At 33.4% G+C, this 13,368-nt stretch overlaps 2 protein-coding genes across 2 annotated transcripts; both read left to right on the top strand.

The window, feature by feature from the left end:
• Positions 1 to 3,582: 3,582 nt before the first annotated feature.
• Positions 3,583 to 5,589, top strand: LOC133314155 (uncharacterized). The gene is made up of 2 exons (XM_061515600.1): positions 3,583 to 3,886; positions 4,922 to 5,589. The coding sequence occupies exons 1-2, from the start codon at positions 3,679 to 3,681 to the stop codon at positions 5,134 to 5,136; spliced, it is 423 nt and encodes a 140-aa protein (XP_061371584.1). The 5' UTR covers positions 3,583 to 3,678; the 3' UTR covers positions 5,137 to 5,589.
• Positions 5,590 to 7,151: 1,562 nt separating this feature from the next.
• LOC133314154 (putative pentatricopeptide repeat-containing protein At1g12700, mitochondrial) lies at positions 7,152 to 11,774 on the top strand. Its single transcript, XM_061515599.1, has 3 exons — positions 7,152 to 7,370; positions 7,476 to 8,591; positions 11,507 to 11,774. Exons 1-2 carry the CDS (start codon positions 7,152 to 7,154, stop codon positions 8,577 to 8,579), a joined length of 1,323 nt encoding a protein of 440 aa, XP_061371583.1. The 3' UTR covers positions 8,580 to 8,591; positions 11,507 to 11,774.
• The last annotated feature ends 1,594 nt before the right edge of the window (positions 11,775 to 13,368 follow it).

The raw sequence follows: 13,368 nt of genomic DNA on the forward strand, positions 1-13,368 counted from the left end.
TGATGGAGACAGCCATCATATATTTGGTGATTATAACCGGGAGACCATTGTTACAGAGACTAGGAGGGCAGACGCTGAGCCCGGTCATTTTGCTCATTATCCTGTTAGCAACTTGTCAGTTTCTGCTCGCATTCTTCATTATGTGGTGACACATATTATTTTCCAGCGCCCGCATAATCTGAATCATTAAATAAACGGTAGAATACATACTCATTATAGCCGCACAAATGACATTTGAATCCAACTGTCTATGATCCTGTGCTAGGCCTTGATTTAGGCATGTGTGACCTTGACCCCATTTACGGACCACCCAGTTAGCTCCCTTCTTCGGCTTAATTGCCCTCATATACCAGGGACAACCGTCAGCATGGTTTTTACACTTCATAACAAATCTTGACTCGTCGCTTTTTTCAACTATGGCTGTCCTGCGCCCCTTCATACAATGTATCTTCACAGCATGTTGCAATTCTGGTTTGGACCCAAATTCTTGTTGCACAAATAACGGATCTCCTAACTTCCAACCTCCGTGCAAGTCATCATCGCCATATAGGATCTCCAACTCGTCATTAGGGTGCGCCCAGTTAATGAATGAATAATGTTGGCTTTCATTCCAGAATGGCTCCTCAGACCCTGCATCTAAAGATCATGTCAAATTTAATAACTTACCACAAATAATAAATTGTCTAAAGCAAATATTCAAATTTAATAACTTACCACTACTGACTGGGTCGACATGAAGTGGTGACAAGGCTGGGGTACCGAGACTTACGGCGCTCATGTCAGCCTCAAAATTACCGTCCACATCAGTGTCTGACGAATCACCTTCTGGAATAGCACTTTCAGGTTCTCCCTCCTCTTCGCTGTCCACATAGTCCTCGTCTTCATCCTCTTCATCCTCATCCCATGCTACCTGAGGAGGTGCAGAAGATCGTACAACTGTATCTTCTTGACCGGTACAGTGTGCAGTAGTGGTTGTATGCACCGGTAAAGATGAAGATTGTCCAACATCAACTTCAACATATATCTCAATATATTTTAATACTTTCCATTCAACAAACGCATCTGTTACGAACTCCACATCTTCATCATCATTTATATCGTTTCCAATGTAGTATATTGTATCCATATCCACTACAGTCTCTAACCTGGCTATCATGCGGTGGATGGAATGTATGCCTTCTGACCCCATTTTTTGAAGAATTCTCTCCTTCAGTTCATTGCATGTAGTGCCCACTTTGATTTTCATCGTTTTTGTTTTTCCTTCAAATCGGACACCGTTCGGACCTTCAAAATGCCTCCCATTGTAGTAAACAACTATAGGAACCATGTTTGGACTTGAACTCATCTTTCACACAAAAATTAGATCTAGGTTTTGGGTTTGGAGGTTGGTTCAGATTTTTTAGCACAAAATGGGAGTGTGGAGATGTAATCTCAATGTCCCCCCAAGATTCAGCTTTCTGAAATGATGAGATGAAATATGTGTGATGTTTCGGATTAGAGAGGGTAAGAGAGAAAGATTTGGGGTTTCAAAAACCCTATACCTCGCAACAATGGTCGAAACCCATACATATTGGGGTTTCTGGACGCGATTTACCCGGGTACACTGCTACGTACCCGGGTAAATAATTCAAACATTTTCCCAGATTCAAGAACTCTACCCGGGTACACCCCTACATACTCGGGTAGATAAAAATTTTCAAAATTTACCCGGGTAGGTAATGGTGTACCCGGGTAGGCTTCGTGGTCAACGGTCAAACAGGGGCAGATTGGTGTTATGTTTGTTGGGGAGGGTAAATTTTCGAAATAGTTTTGAATGAGGGGCAATTTGGTAATTAATTATTAATTAAGGGGCATAAGGGTCAAAAAGCCGAACAAAGTTTTCTTCTTCTTTTTTCTTTGTTTTGAAGATTAGTGAAAAAAATTTAATGGAACTTAGGAGTTAAATCATAAAGGATTATCAACTGTAATTTTTAACTTAAGTTTATCTCGAGCCATTTCATTCAAATTTTGGAAGGAAGGGAAATTTGTATCCCAATCAAAAAAGGGGATAGTTTCCTTTCCTATATGTTATTAAACTTGCAATTATGGATGATTATTTCCTTTTCTTTAATTTTTTTTTATTTCCTCCGTTATCTTTATTACTCAAGAAAGAGAAGTGTTTAATATATTTTTTTATAGTTTCAAAACTTGCTTTTTTTTATATTTACTTTATTCTTTAGTATTATGAATGTTGTTAAATTGACATTTAAAATAAAAAAAAGGAGGAGGAGGATTTGACATTTATAAGAACAAGGTTTAAGTTTGGGAAAAATTTTTAATACTTCGGAGAATCGAACTCGGTACTTCTTTTTATTAAAAAAAAGTTCAATTTTCTTTCTATCTTAACTCATGCTTTTCTTTATAATTCCTTTTAAATCTTAAAAATTTCTTCCTTTTGGCATGAATGTATCTACAGCAAGAGTACATGCTTACTCTTCAATTTTCAACTATAAAATTCATCAAAGCACATTATAACTAGTTTCTTCCTTTTTAACTACAAAATTCAGCAAAGCTCAAAACTAAAAAGCTTGATAATTATTCACACACACACACACAAAATCTTCATATTTGTCTGTTTATAATGTATTAAATGAATTTAGTTGGTAATAATTTATTTTATCAACCTTCTTTGGATTACTTTCGTGTGTTATATTCCGAAAACAACTACTGTTTTGTTTTCTAAATTATGAACCTAAGAAGATTCCCATCTAATATGTAAATTATATCTTGTCACACAATCAGTTAAACTTTTGTGAACTGCAAGTCAATAAAAAAACCCAATTACGTGTTTGGATTTCATTTTCAACATTTTTAATATAACAACTACCATCTTGATAAATAAAACTAAAATAATTATTCCTTCATATCTTATCTTAACAAATAAAATCAAGACAATTATTCATTCATGTTTCATTATTTCACTTCATTTATGAACATTATCTACTTTTCTAATTTTAAAACAAACATTCAATTTATTGGCATCTTATAAAATCCTAGCAAATTTTTTTTTGGTAAGCAAATCCTAGCAAATTTAGCATAGTGAATAATTAACTAAAAGTTTAGGATTTTTTTTTTTCATACATAAAATCCTGAACTTTATTACTAACTTAATTTTTTTTTTTTAGCTTACCGACGTTATTAGTGAACCATCTATAATCTCATTCAGAAATTCTCAAAAAGATTGAGGAATCTTCTCTGTCTCTCTCTGGTGAGATATTGGTATCTAACACTGTGTAATAATTTTTTTAGAAAAAATGTTTATCTTTTTTAATAACACAATTTATATCTTTTTACTTTCATAAAGAGGTGGAACCCACACCTTTATTTTTTTTTCAACTCTCTTTCCTCCTTTACCTGTCTCTTTCTTTCTCTTAAGATGACACAACTTTATATCCTTTAGAAATAACAAACACTTTTTCTCTTTTGTTTTTTAAAAAGGCCTAAACTTTTATTATTATTTTTTAAATCAATTAACGGTTTCAATTTCCCACTTCAAATCAGTGAAGAGAGAGGTACATATATCAGAGAGACATTAATGTGGATTCAAAATTTGAAACCCAAAAGAACCTCTTTCTTCTTCAATTTCAATTTCAATTTCAACTTCAACTTGAACACGCTCACAGTATTTGAATACGAAACATGGCACCCGAATTGGTTGAAACCCGTGAAGCGGTTCGGAGCTCCGAATGTGAAGATTCGGAGCTGGAGAAATTGGAGTCTGATTTGAAGCCAATGGCTCACAAGATTCTCGATTACCGATCAACTCTTCCGGATCAGCTCAAGACCACACTCCTTTCGGTTCTCGATGCCCAAAGACCCTTTCTTCCACAACTCAACTCAACTCAAGGTCCCTTTCTACTTTCTAGGGTTTTTGCTTAATTCCCCAATTTGATGGGGTGACTCAAAAATTTAGATTTTAAGTGAACTCAATTTTATTCTTTTTTTATGTTTTTTTGGACTTGTGGATTTTGTGGGGTGGCCCAAAAATTGAGAATTCTAGTTGAATTTTCAATTTTAAGAAGAAGAAAAAAAGGAGATTGTTTGGAATTTAATGTTGTGCTCGAGTTTGATCATCTGTGATTTCATTTTGGTGTGAATAGAATTTGTGTTCTCTGTTTGAATTTGTTTATGCAACGCAATATGATTATGGTGTGCTTTTTGGCTCTAAGGTAGTTTCTTCAATATCATGTGTTTTTAGGGGATATGGTCTTTTTCTTTTTCTTTTTTCTTTTTTCAATTTGGCCCTTTTTTTGGGTATATGAATTTCGAGTATAATCTGGTTTGTAACTGCTCCAACAGTTTATGATACTTTGTTTAATTTCTCGGTTGATTGAGATGTCCAATAGTTATGGCTTTAGAGCTAACTCTCAATTGGTTTCACATCACATGTCTCACAAACTACTAGAAGGGACTTCCAGTAGCAAAGTCCAATATCAGTACATGTGGAATGAACTTAGCTGTTTATTTACCGGGGATGTCATAAATTGCTAAGAACTGAACAGGAAATCTTTAAGATAACGACTTAGGAATTATCACTTGAATGATGTTACCAATACAGAGAAATGGTTATCATTTGAATTTTCTATGAAAAAAAAAAATTACCATTTGAATCATCTTTTATATTTCTTAAATCAATCCTGCTTTTGTGTCAGCAAGCATGTGACGTGAGGCAATAGTAGCAATATAATTTAGTCTTGTGCCATTTGGTAGTAGTAGCACCATCAGTGTCAGAAATGATCCTTGTGCCATTTGTTGGTTAAGACTTGTTCTGTCATGCTATACTTGTTTCTTTAACTCTTTCAAGGTGCAATATATTTTAGTTTTTTTTTTCCCACTGTATATTTGACATGTTGACCGGGTTTATATTGTACTGGTGCATCAGAACAAAACATTTCTGGAGAGGAAAGTTCATCTGCACCTGAAGATCCAGAGACTGCCAAGAAACTAAAATTGCTAAATGAAAAGATCTCAAGCAATTGCTCTGCTATGCCAATTGTATTGAAAAGGATGAAAGACTGCATTGCGAAAATTGAGAAGTTAGATTCATACAATGCTGCAATCATACATCCAGCCTTCAAAAGGAAAAAGACTGGATAAGCATAATGTATCATAGTTTAGTTATTTATCTGAACATCTAAGAAGATAGGTGATTCAGCATTGATGACCAACTTGGATTTGGTCAATGAAGCCACATGTTCACATTTTCCTTATGCTGCAAGTATGAAGAAAGCTTCGTTTCAGATGTATTACATTGTTTGGCCATTTGTGATAATATTTTTAAAGCATACACTGCCTGCAGGACAAGGAAGGAGTGAGATGGTGAAGAGAAAGTTTGGACATTGTATAATCCTTATCCCGTTCTTGTGTTAGCTTGATCATTGATTGTATGTCATCTTTTTCATTTGTTGAACTTATTCTTTGACCTATTGTAAGCTTGGTCATTAGGAGATTTATCCACTTCAATTTACCCAACTGGGGTGGTCATTACTTTAGTTCAGACATAGTTCATTGCTTAATATGCTATAGGATTCTGTTCACCTATCGCATTTTGAGTTACTTTCGGCCAGACTTAATATTTTTTCTAAATTGTCTCATAAACAACCTTAAAAAGAAATCGAATCCCAAAAATTATGTAGAGGAAAGTGTGGACTTGTTGCAGAAGAGCTTAAAATTTGGGCAATCACAATTATTGTATTGATGGTTTTTTTCTTTTTATCCTCAAGTAGTTACCTTTTCTTTTTCAGAAATAATTCTCATCTTATTTAAGTACTTGCAGGAAGAAAAAAGCCAAAATATTATTGTTTTCTGGAAGCTAAAATTTTTAGCTTTTAAAAAAATAGAAGTCAAACAAAGTTAAATTTGCCCTAACCCTGATCTCAACTCATCAAAGTCACATCTCATTAATGTCGTTGTCAACCCCATTATAATTTTTGGTTGACTTTCTTACTAGATTATTGCTGCTGGTAGGAATGTAAAAATGGTTAACATGACACGACTATATGTAACACAAAAATGATATGAATTTTTTGTGGATTGACATGATAATACGTATAATACGTAAATTATGGGTTAAAATGATAATTGACAAAAAAAAAAAATGTGTCAAAAAAAAAAAATTAAAATTAGTAAAAAAAAATTAAAAAATAATACCGGTCAATACAAATTTGACACAACACAACACAAATTTTTCGCACGTCATTTTTTTTAACACGGATATGACATAAATTTTTTTGTGGGTCGAACACAAATTTTCTTGTCATATTACGGGTCGACCGACGTGTCATAACTTATTTTGACACTCTTAACTGCAGCTATCCTACAGTCATAAAAATTTGTTATCACACAACCATTTTGTTGTGAGAATTATTTCTATTTTTCAATCATATAAGTTGTGACTTATAAGGATGAATGTAGGTTGTTTCATCCATTTATGGTCAATTTAGCCAAAAAAAAAAATAGTAAAATAGGTTGAGTGAGAATGATATTGTGTTTGTAATTTTAATTTATTTCAGTATTATATTAGTCTTTATCATTTTAATTTTTTAATCCTTCAATTACAAAACTATGTCATTTCGATGAATGTTAGACAAATTTTCTATATAACTTTAGAAATTTATTCCCATTATTAAACACACAAAAAGAGTAGTGTTTATTTTACATTACTTTGTTGATCACAGATTCACAGTTGAAATGGACTACAAGAAGAAAACACAATCAATTTGGTGGAAATAAGCTGAATAAAAATTAATAAAATAACAACCTAAGGCTTGATATATAATTTTATTATTATCAGTGAAGTTAACCCTAACACAATCAATTTGCTCAAGCTGTTTGCTGTGAAGAACCCTAACAAAATCTGAAGCTGACAACACATGTTGAAAGCAACAACGATGTCAATGTCAAGAAGGTTAAGGTTTCTTTCAAGCCCCAATTTCATTCTTTGCTTCTCTTCGACTTCAAGGGTAGACTCTCGATCTCATTCTCATTCTCAGTCTCAGTCTCCATTCATTAACAAAGCTGATGATGCTGTAGCCTCATTCAATCGCATGCTCCGTATGCGTCCTACCCCACCCATTATCGAATTTGGCAAGATTTTAGGATCCCTTGTGAAGATGAAGCATTACAACATTGTTATTTCCCTTTCTAAACAGATTGAATTCAGTGGAATGGCGTCAAACATTGTTACTTTGAGCATGTTGATAAATTGTTTCTGCCACCTGGGTCAATTGAATTTTGCTTTTTCTGTATTAGGCAAGATTTTCAAGAGGGGTTATCATCCGGATGTCATAACCTTGACAACACTTTTGAAAGGTTTTTGTCTTAATGGTCAGGTTAAGAAAGCACTGAACTTTCATGACAATCTTGTAGCACGAGGAGTTCAGTTGGATGAAGTTAGTTATGGGATCTTGATTAATGGGTTATGTAAAATTGGAGAGACAAGAGCAGCCATGCAGTTGCTGAGAAAGATCGAAGGGAAATTGGTTAAGGCTAATGTGGTAATGTACAACACAATTATTGATAGCCTATGCAAGGATAAACTTGTAGCTGATGCATGTGATTTATATTCTGAAATGGCTGTCAAGAAAATTCATCCTAATGTTGTCACTTTCAGTTCTCTGATCTATGGCTTTTGCATTTTGGGTCAATTGAAAGATGCAATTGGTTTGTTAAATGAAATGCCATTGAAAAACATCTACCCTGATAATTATACCTTTAATATGTTGGTTGATGCATTATGTAAGGAAGGAAAGGTTAAAGAAGCAAAAACTATGTTAGCTGTGATGATGAAAGAAGGTATAGAACCTGATGTTGTCACTTATAGTTCATTAATGGATGGGTATTGCTTAGTTAATGAAGTGAACAATGCAAAATACATATTCAACACTATGGCCCAAAGGGGAATGACTCAGAGAGTTTGGAACTATAATATCATGATTAATGGATTATGTAAGAATAAAATGGTGGATGAAGCCATGTCTCTCTTTAGAGAAATGAAATGCAAAAATATGATTCCTGATACGGTTACCTACAACTCTCTTATTAATGGTTTGTGCAAATCAGGCAGAATCTCTTATGTTTGGGGTCTTATTGATGAGATGCATGATAAAGGTCAACCAGCTAATGTAATCACTTACAATTCCTTATTAGACTCTTTATGCAAAAGCCATCATCTGGATAAGGCAATTGCATTATTCAAGAAAATTAAAGACGAGGGAATTCTGCCAGATATATGCACATACAATACACTTATTGATGGACTATGCAAAGGTGGAAGACTTAAGAATGCACAAGAGGTTTTTCAGGATCTTTTGATCAAAGGCTATCATATAAATGTCTGGACGTATAATATTATGATCAATGGGCTGTGTAAAGAGGGCTTGTTTGATGAAGCCTTGGCTTTGATGTCAAAAATGAAAGACAATGATTGCATCCCTGATGCTATAACTTTTGAAGTAATAATTCGTGGTCTCTTTGAAAAAGATGAGAATGATAAGGCAAAGAAACTTCTTCGGGAAATGATTGCCAGAGGTCTATTGTAAGAGTAAGACTAGGTGAGATGCTTTCTAGTCACACATCAAGTAATTTTCAATTTTTTGTGACAACTAGCCAATCTTTATTTGCTTTGATAGTTACGCATCAAAATCAAAAAGAAGATGAACTATACAATGGGCTCACTATTACTTTAATTTTGATAAAAACATATATTGTTAGGTTCATCTTGATATTGTAATGATACAGATCATTGACTTTTTTGGTACTTGACGTGGCTTTCCTCTTTCTTCACAGTAAAATTATTATTTAAATCATCTTCACTTTTCTGAAACAAATCATGCATTTGTCTGAGCATCAGCATGTCTAAGTACTATGTTCTTGCCCTTTGTTTTTCTGAAGCTATTTCTTTAATCTGCCTGCCTGACTTGAAATATTACTTCATTCCCCTGCAAAATTCTGAGTGGTGAGATAGACTTTGGAATTTTTTCTTCTGTAAACTTAAACTGGCCTCTGGGCATCATTGGTTACCATAATGATGATTGAAACTTATTATAAAGTTTATAGTGCATTTTTTAATACTGTCATGTGGGCAGAAGTAAATATTGTTTTCTGAAAATTTAGAGTGTTGACTGATAATATTTTGTTAAAACGTATGCAAAGCCTCTTTTCTATTCCCTTGATGGCTGGCTTCTTTTTTATCTTTCCTCCTACCTTTATTTTCTTGAGCTAAGTGCTAGCATTTGTTTTTCAATGTGTCATTACTGTTAATGTGACATATGGGTATTGTTGTTCTGATTGAATTTGTTTATGCAACTCAATATGGGTATTGTTGTTCTATGATTATGGTGTGGTTCTTGGCTCTAAGGTAGTTTCTTCAATTTAAAGTGTTTTGGGGGATATGGGTTTTATGTAAATTCGGCCTTTTTGTTTGGGTATATGAATTTTGAGTATTTGAAATGGGTGCTGTTTGTTTGAGATTGCTCAAATCTGGTCTTTGGTGTTGCAATTGCACCAACTGTAATTTCTCGGTTGATTGAGATTTCCAATAGTTATGGCTTTAGAGCTGAGTCTCATTTGTCTCTCATCACATGTCTTTTTTTCTGATTGGTCAGATGAGTTTTGGATTTTTTTATTTTTTTTTTGGTAAAATGAGTTTTGGATCTTTAAAACCCAATGTTGCTGCTGGAGGTTATCATTTTACTTATCATGCTCAGATTAGTGAAATCTGAATTAGTTTCTTGAGTAGGGTAATGCACATACGTTGTTGTGTTAGATGCATGAAAAGTGTGGCAAATTTTGTAAGATTAATTTCAACTATCAGAAGGTTATTAAATAAAATTAGTAGGTTTGCTTTTATAGGAAAGAAAACCTAAATTATTTGCTGGTTCTGGTGACCTGCATGTGGTAAAGCAAGGTTTTTTATTTTTTTATTTTGTAACATAAGAATATCAGTCATATGGAATGAACTTAGCTGTTTATTTACAGGGGATGCTATAAATTGCTTAGAACTGAAAAGGAAACCTTTAAGATAAAGACTTAGCAATTATCACTTGAATGATCTATTACCACAAAAGAGAAATGGTATTAATTTGAATCTTCTACGAAAAATGAAATTACCATTTGAATCATATTTCACATTTCTACAATTAATCCTGCATTTGTGTCAGTATCAGCAAGCATGTGTAAGTACTTATGTTCTTGCCCTTTGTTTTTCTGAAGCAATTTCTCTTGCCTACCTGACTTCAAATCTAACTTCATTCCCCTACAAAACTTTTGAGAGATGAGATACAAATTGTGAATTTTCTCTGGTGTAAAATAAAATTGGCCCAAGGCATCTGCTAGAGATATATAAAACCATTAATGTTGTCTCTACCATCAGTTTAAGCTTTTGGGTAAATTGGTTCTTTACATGGTATCAGAGTCTGGTTGTCACGGGTTTGATCCTCACCGTCCCTCATTTAATTAATAATTAATTTAGTCTTGTGGAGTTTCTTAGCACAGGTAGGTGGGCATGTGCATTGCCCACCCTTCAAGTTCAGTGGGCTTTCGTGTGAGGGTGCATGTTAGATATATATAAAACCATTAGTGTAGCCTTACCCACTAGTTTAAGCTTTTGGGTGAATTGGTTCTTTACATGATATTGAAGATAGGTTGCCGGTTTGATGCACGAGACGGATGACTTGCCGGAATGATGCACGGCAAGGGTTTCTGCGGAAATAAGGTTTTCCCAGAACACAAGCTCTGGTATCAACTTGAAGAATATGGAAAATATGAATATTGTATTGTATAGAATTGTGTAAATGAGTGTACAAAAGCTCTCTAAGTAAAGAGGCTAAAAATCCTAATGGGCTATGCCCAAGGAATCTTCTAAAGTAATCTACAATACTAATATAAATAATACAATATTATTTCTAACAGAAGCATAGTGGGTCCATAAACCACACCGGACTCTAATACCATGTAAAGAATCAATTCACCCAAAAGCTTAAGCTGATTGGTGAGACTGCATTAATGATTTTATATATCTCTAAAGCATCATTGGTTATCATAATGATGGTTGAAACTTATTGTAAAATTCATAGTGCATTTAGAATATTGTCATGTGGGCTGAAATAAATATTGTTTTCCGAATATTTAGAGAGTTGACTGATAGTATTTTGTTAAATCGTATGCAAAGCCTCGTTTGTATTCCCTTGATGGCTGGCTTCTTTTTCATCTTTCCTCCTATCTTTATTTTATTGAGCAAGTGCTAGCATTTGTTTTTCTATACGTATTGTTTGTCATTACTGTTACTGTGACTCACATCTGACAGAAGGTAGTAGCAGCACCATCAGTGTCAGAAATGATCCTTGTGCCATTTGTTGGTTAAGACCTGTTCTGTATATGTTATTACTTTAACTCTTTCAAGGCAAAATATATTTTAGTGTTTTTTCCACTGTGTATTTGACGTGGTGACCTGGTTTATATTGTACAGGTGCATCAGAACAAAACATTTCTATAGAGGAAAGTTCATCCGTACCAGAAGATCCAGAGACTGCCAAGAAACTAAAATTGCTAAATGAAAAGATCACAAGCAATTGCTCTGCTATGCCAATTGTTTTGAAAAGGATGAAAGACTGCATTGCGAAAATTGAGAAGTTATATTCATACAATGCTGCAATCATACATCCAGCCTTCTAAAGGAAGAAGCCAGGATAAGCATAATGTATCATAGTTTAGTTAGTTATCTGAACATCTAAGAAGATAGGTGATTCAGCATTGACCAACTTGGATTTGTTCAATGAAGCCACATGTTCGCATTTTCCTTATGCTGCAAGTATGAAGAAAGCTTCTTTTCTGATGGATTACATTGTTTGGCCATTTGGGATAATATTTTGAAAAGCATCCCATGCCTGCAGGAACAATGAAGGAGTGAGATGGTGAAGAGAAAGATTGGACATTGTATAATCCTTATCCCTTTTTTGTGTTAGCTTGATCATTGATTTGTATGTAATCTTTTTTTCATTTGCTGAACTTGTGTTAGCTTGTTCATTAATTGTATGTAAGCTTTTTTCATTTGTTGACTTATTCTTTGACCTATTGTAAGCTTGGTCATTAGTAGATTTAGCCACTTCAGTTTATACAACTTTGATTAAAATAAAGGGTTTTATAAGAGTTATGTCGTAGGAAGAGTGATTGTTTTATGTTATAGAGATTTGTTTTGCGTGTCAAAGTTTTTTTTTTTTTTTTTTTTTGCTACGGGTCTCACAAAATATTGTGTGTGTAGGAAATTTCTCGTGGTCATGTTAAATGATAGATGATAAATCCTAAAATAAAATACAGCTATTGTAAGCGAAATCCACACCCCAAAGAAAAAATAAAGTAAAAATTAAAAGATAACCTGTCCAAAGCCTAATTTGTCTCATTCAATTGAAGGTCCTGAGGAAGAGAAGAAACAAAAATAAGTAAATCTCAAAATTCTCCCATAAGAGATACATTAATTTTTAAAAAATAAAGAAGTCTGCAAATGGTCCTTAAGAAATCATTATATTGGTTACATCACTCCTTTTCAAAAACTAATGTCTAAAATATTTACGATTGTTTAGAAATTATGGTTGGATTGTAATTTCTTAAGATCAGTAGGTTCACTCGAGTATACTTAACACTTGGGATTAGAGTCAATTTCCGTTTTGCATAAAGATAATAGAAAACCTACTCGGGGTTGGAACATGAGTTTGCGTAATTATTTTTCAATGTTTAATTAAACAAACAAAATATTAATATTGGTCAATAATTTTTATAGAGAAAAGTGTTTATCCTTTTAAATGACATAATTTATATCATTTCACTATCACAAAGAGGTGGGATCCACATCTTTATTTTTTTTTGTCAACTCTCTCTCCTTCTTTATCTATTTTTTTTTTCTCTCTTAAAATAACACAACTTTACCTCCTTTAAAATGATATAAATTTTTCCTATTTTTTATATTTAAGCAAATATATAGGAACGGTCTTCCCTACACAATTGAAACGGTATGAAGCACCAAATTTTATTTATTTATTTTGCTGCGACTATTTCCATTCTGAGTTCAGAATTAATATTCTCAACTTTGATTAAAATAACTTTCATCTCGGGTGCTCAAATCAGGTGTATTTTTTTTATTCCACATAAATTTTTGAGATTCACACAATGATAACTCAATTGACATAATTTATCTCTCACAATCACAAACTCAAACACTTTAGAATTTTTTTCGAACCAACACCATGAGCTACAACATTGATGGAGAGAAAATCATTGTCATGATTAGAAACATTCCTAACAAACATACCTATAATCATGGTACTATTGTTGCAA

This window comes from Gastrolobium bilobum, unplaced genomic scaffold, assembly GCF_033153095.1.
Source record: "Gastrolobium bilobum isolate Gb01-03AN ecotype WA unplaced genomic scaffold, APGP_CSIRO_Gbil_v1 utg3818, whole genome shotgun sequence".
Classification (NCBI taxonomy): Eukaryota; Viridiplantae; Streptophyta; class Magnoliopsida; order Fabales; family Fabaceae; genus Gastrolobium; species Gastrolobium bilobum.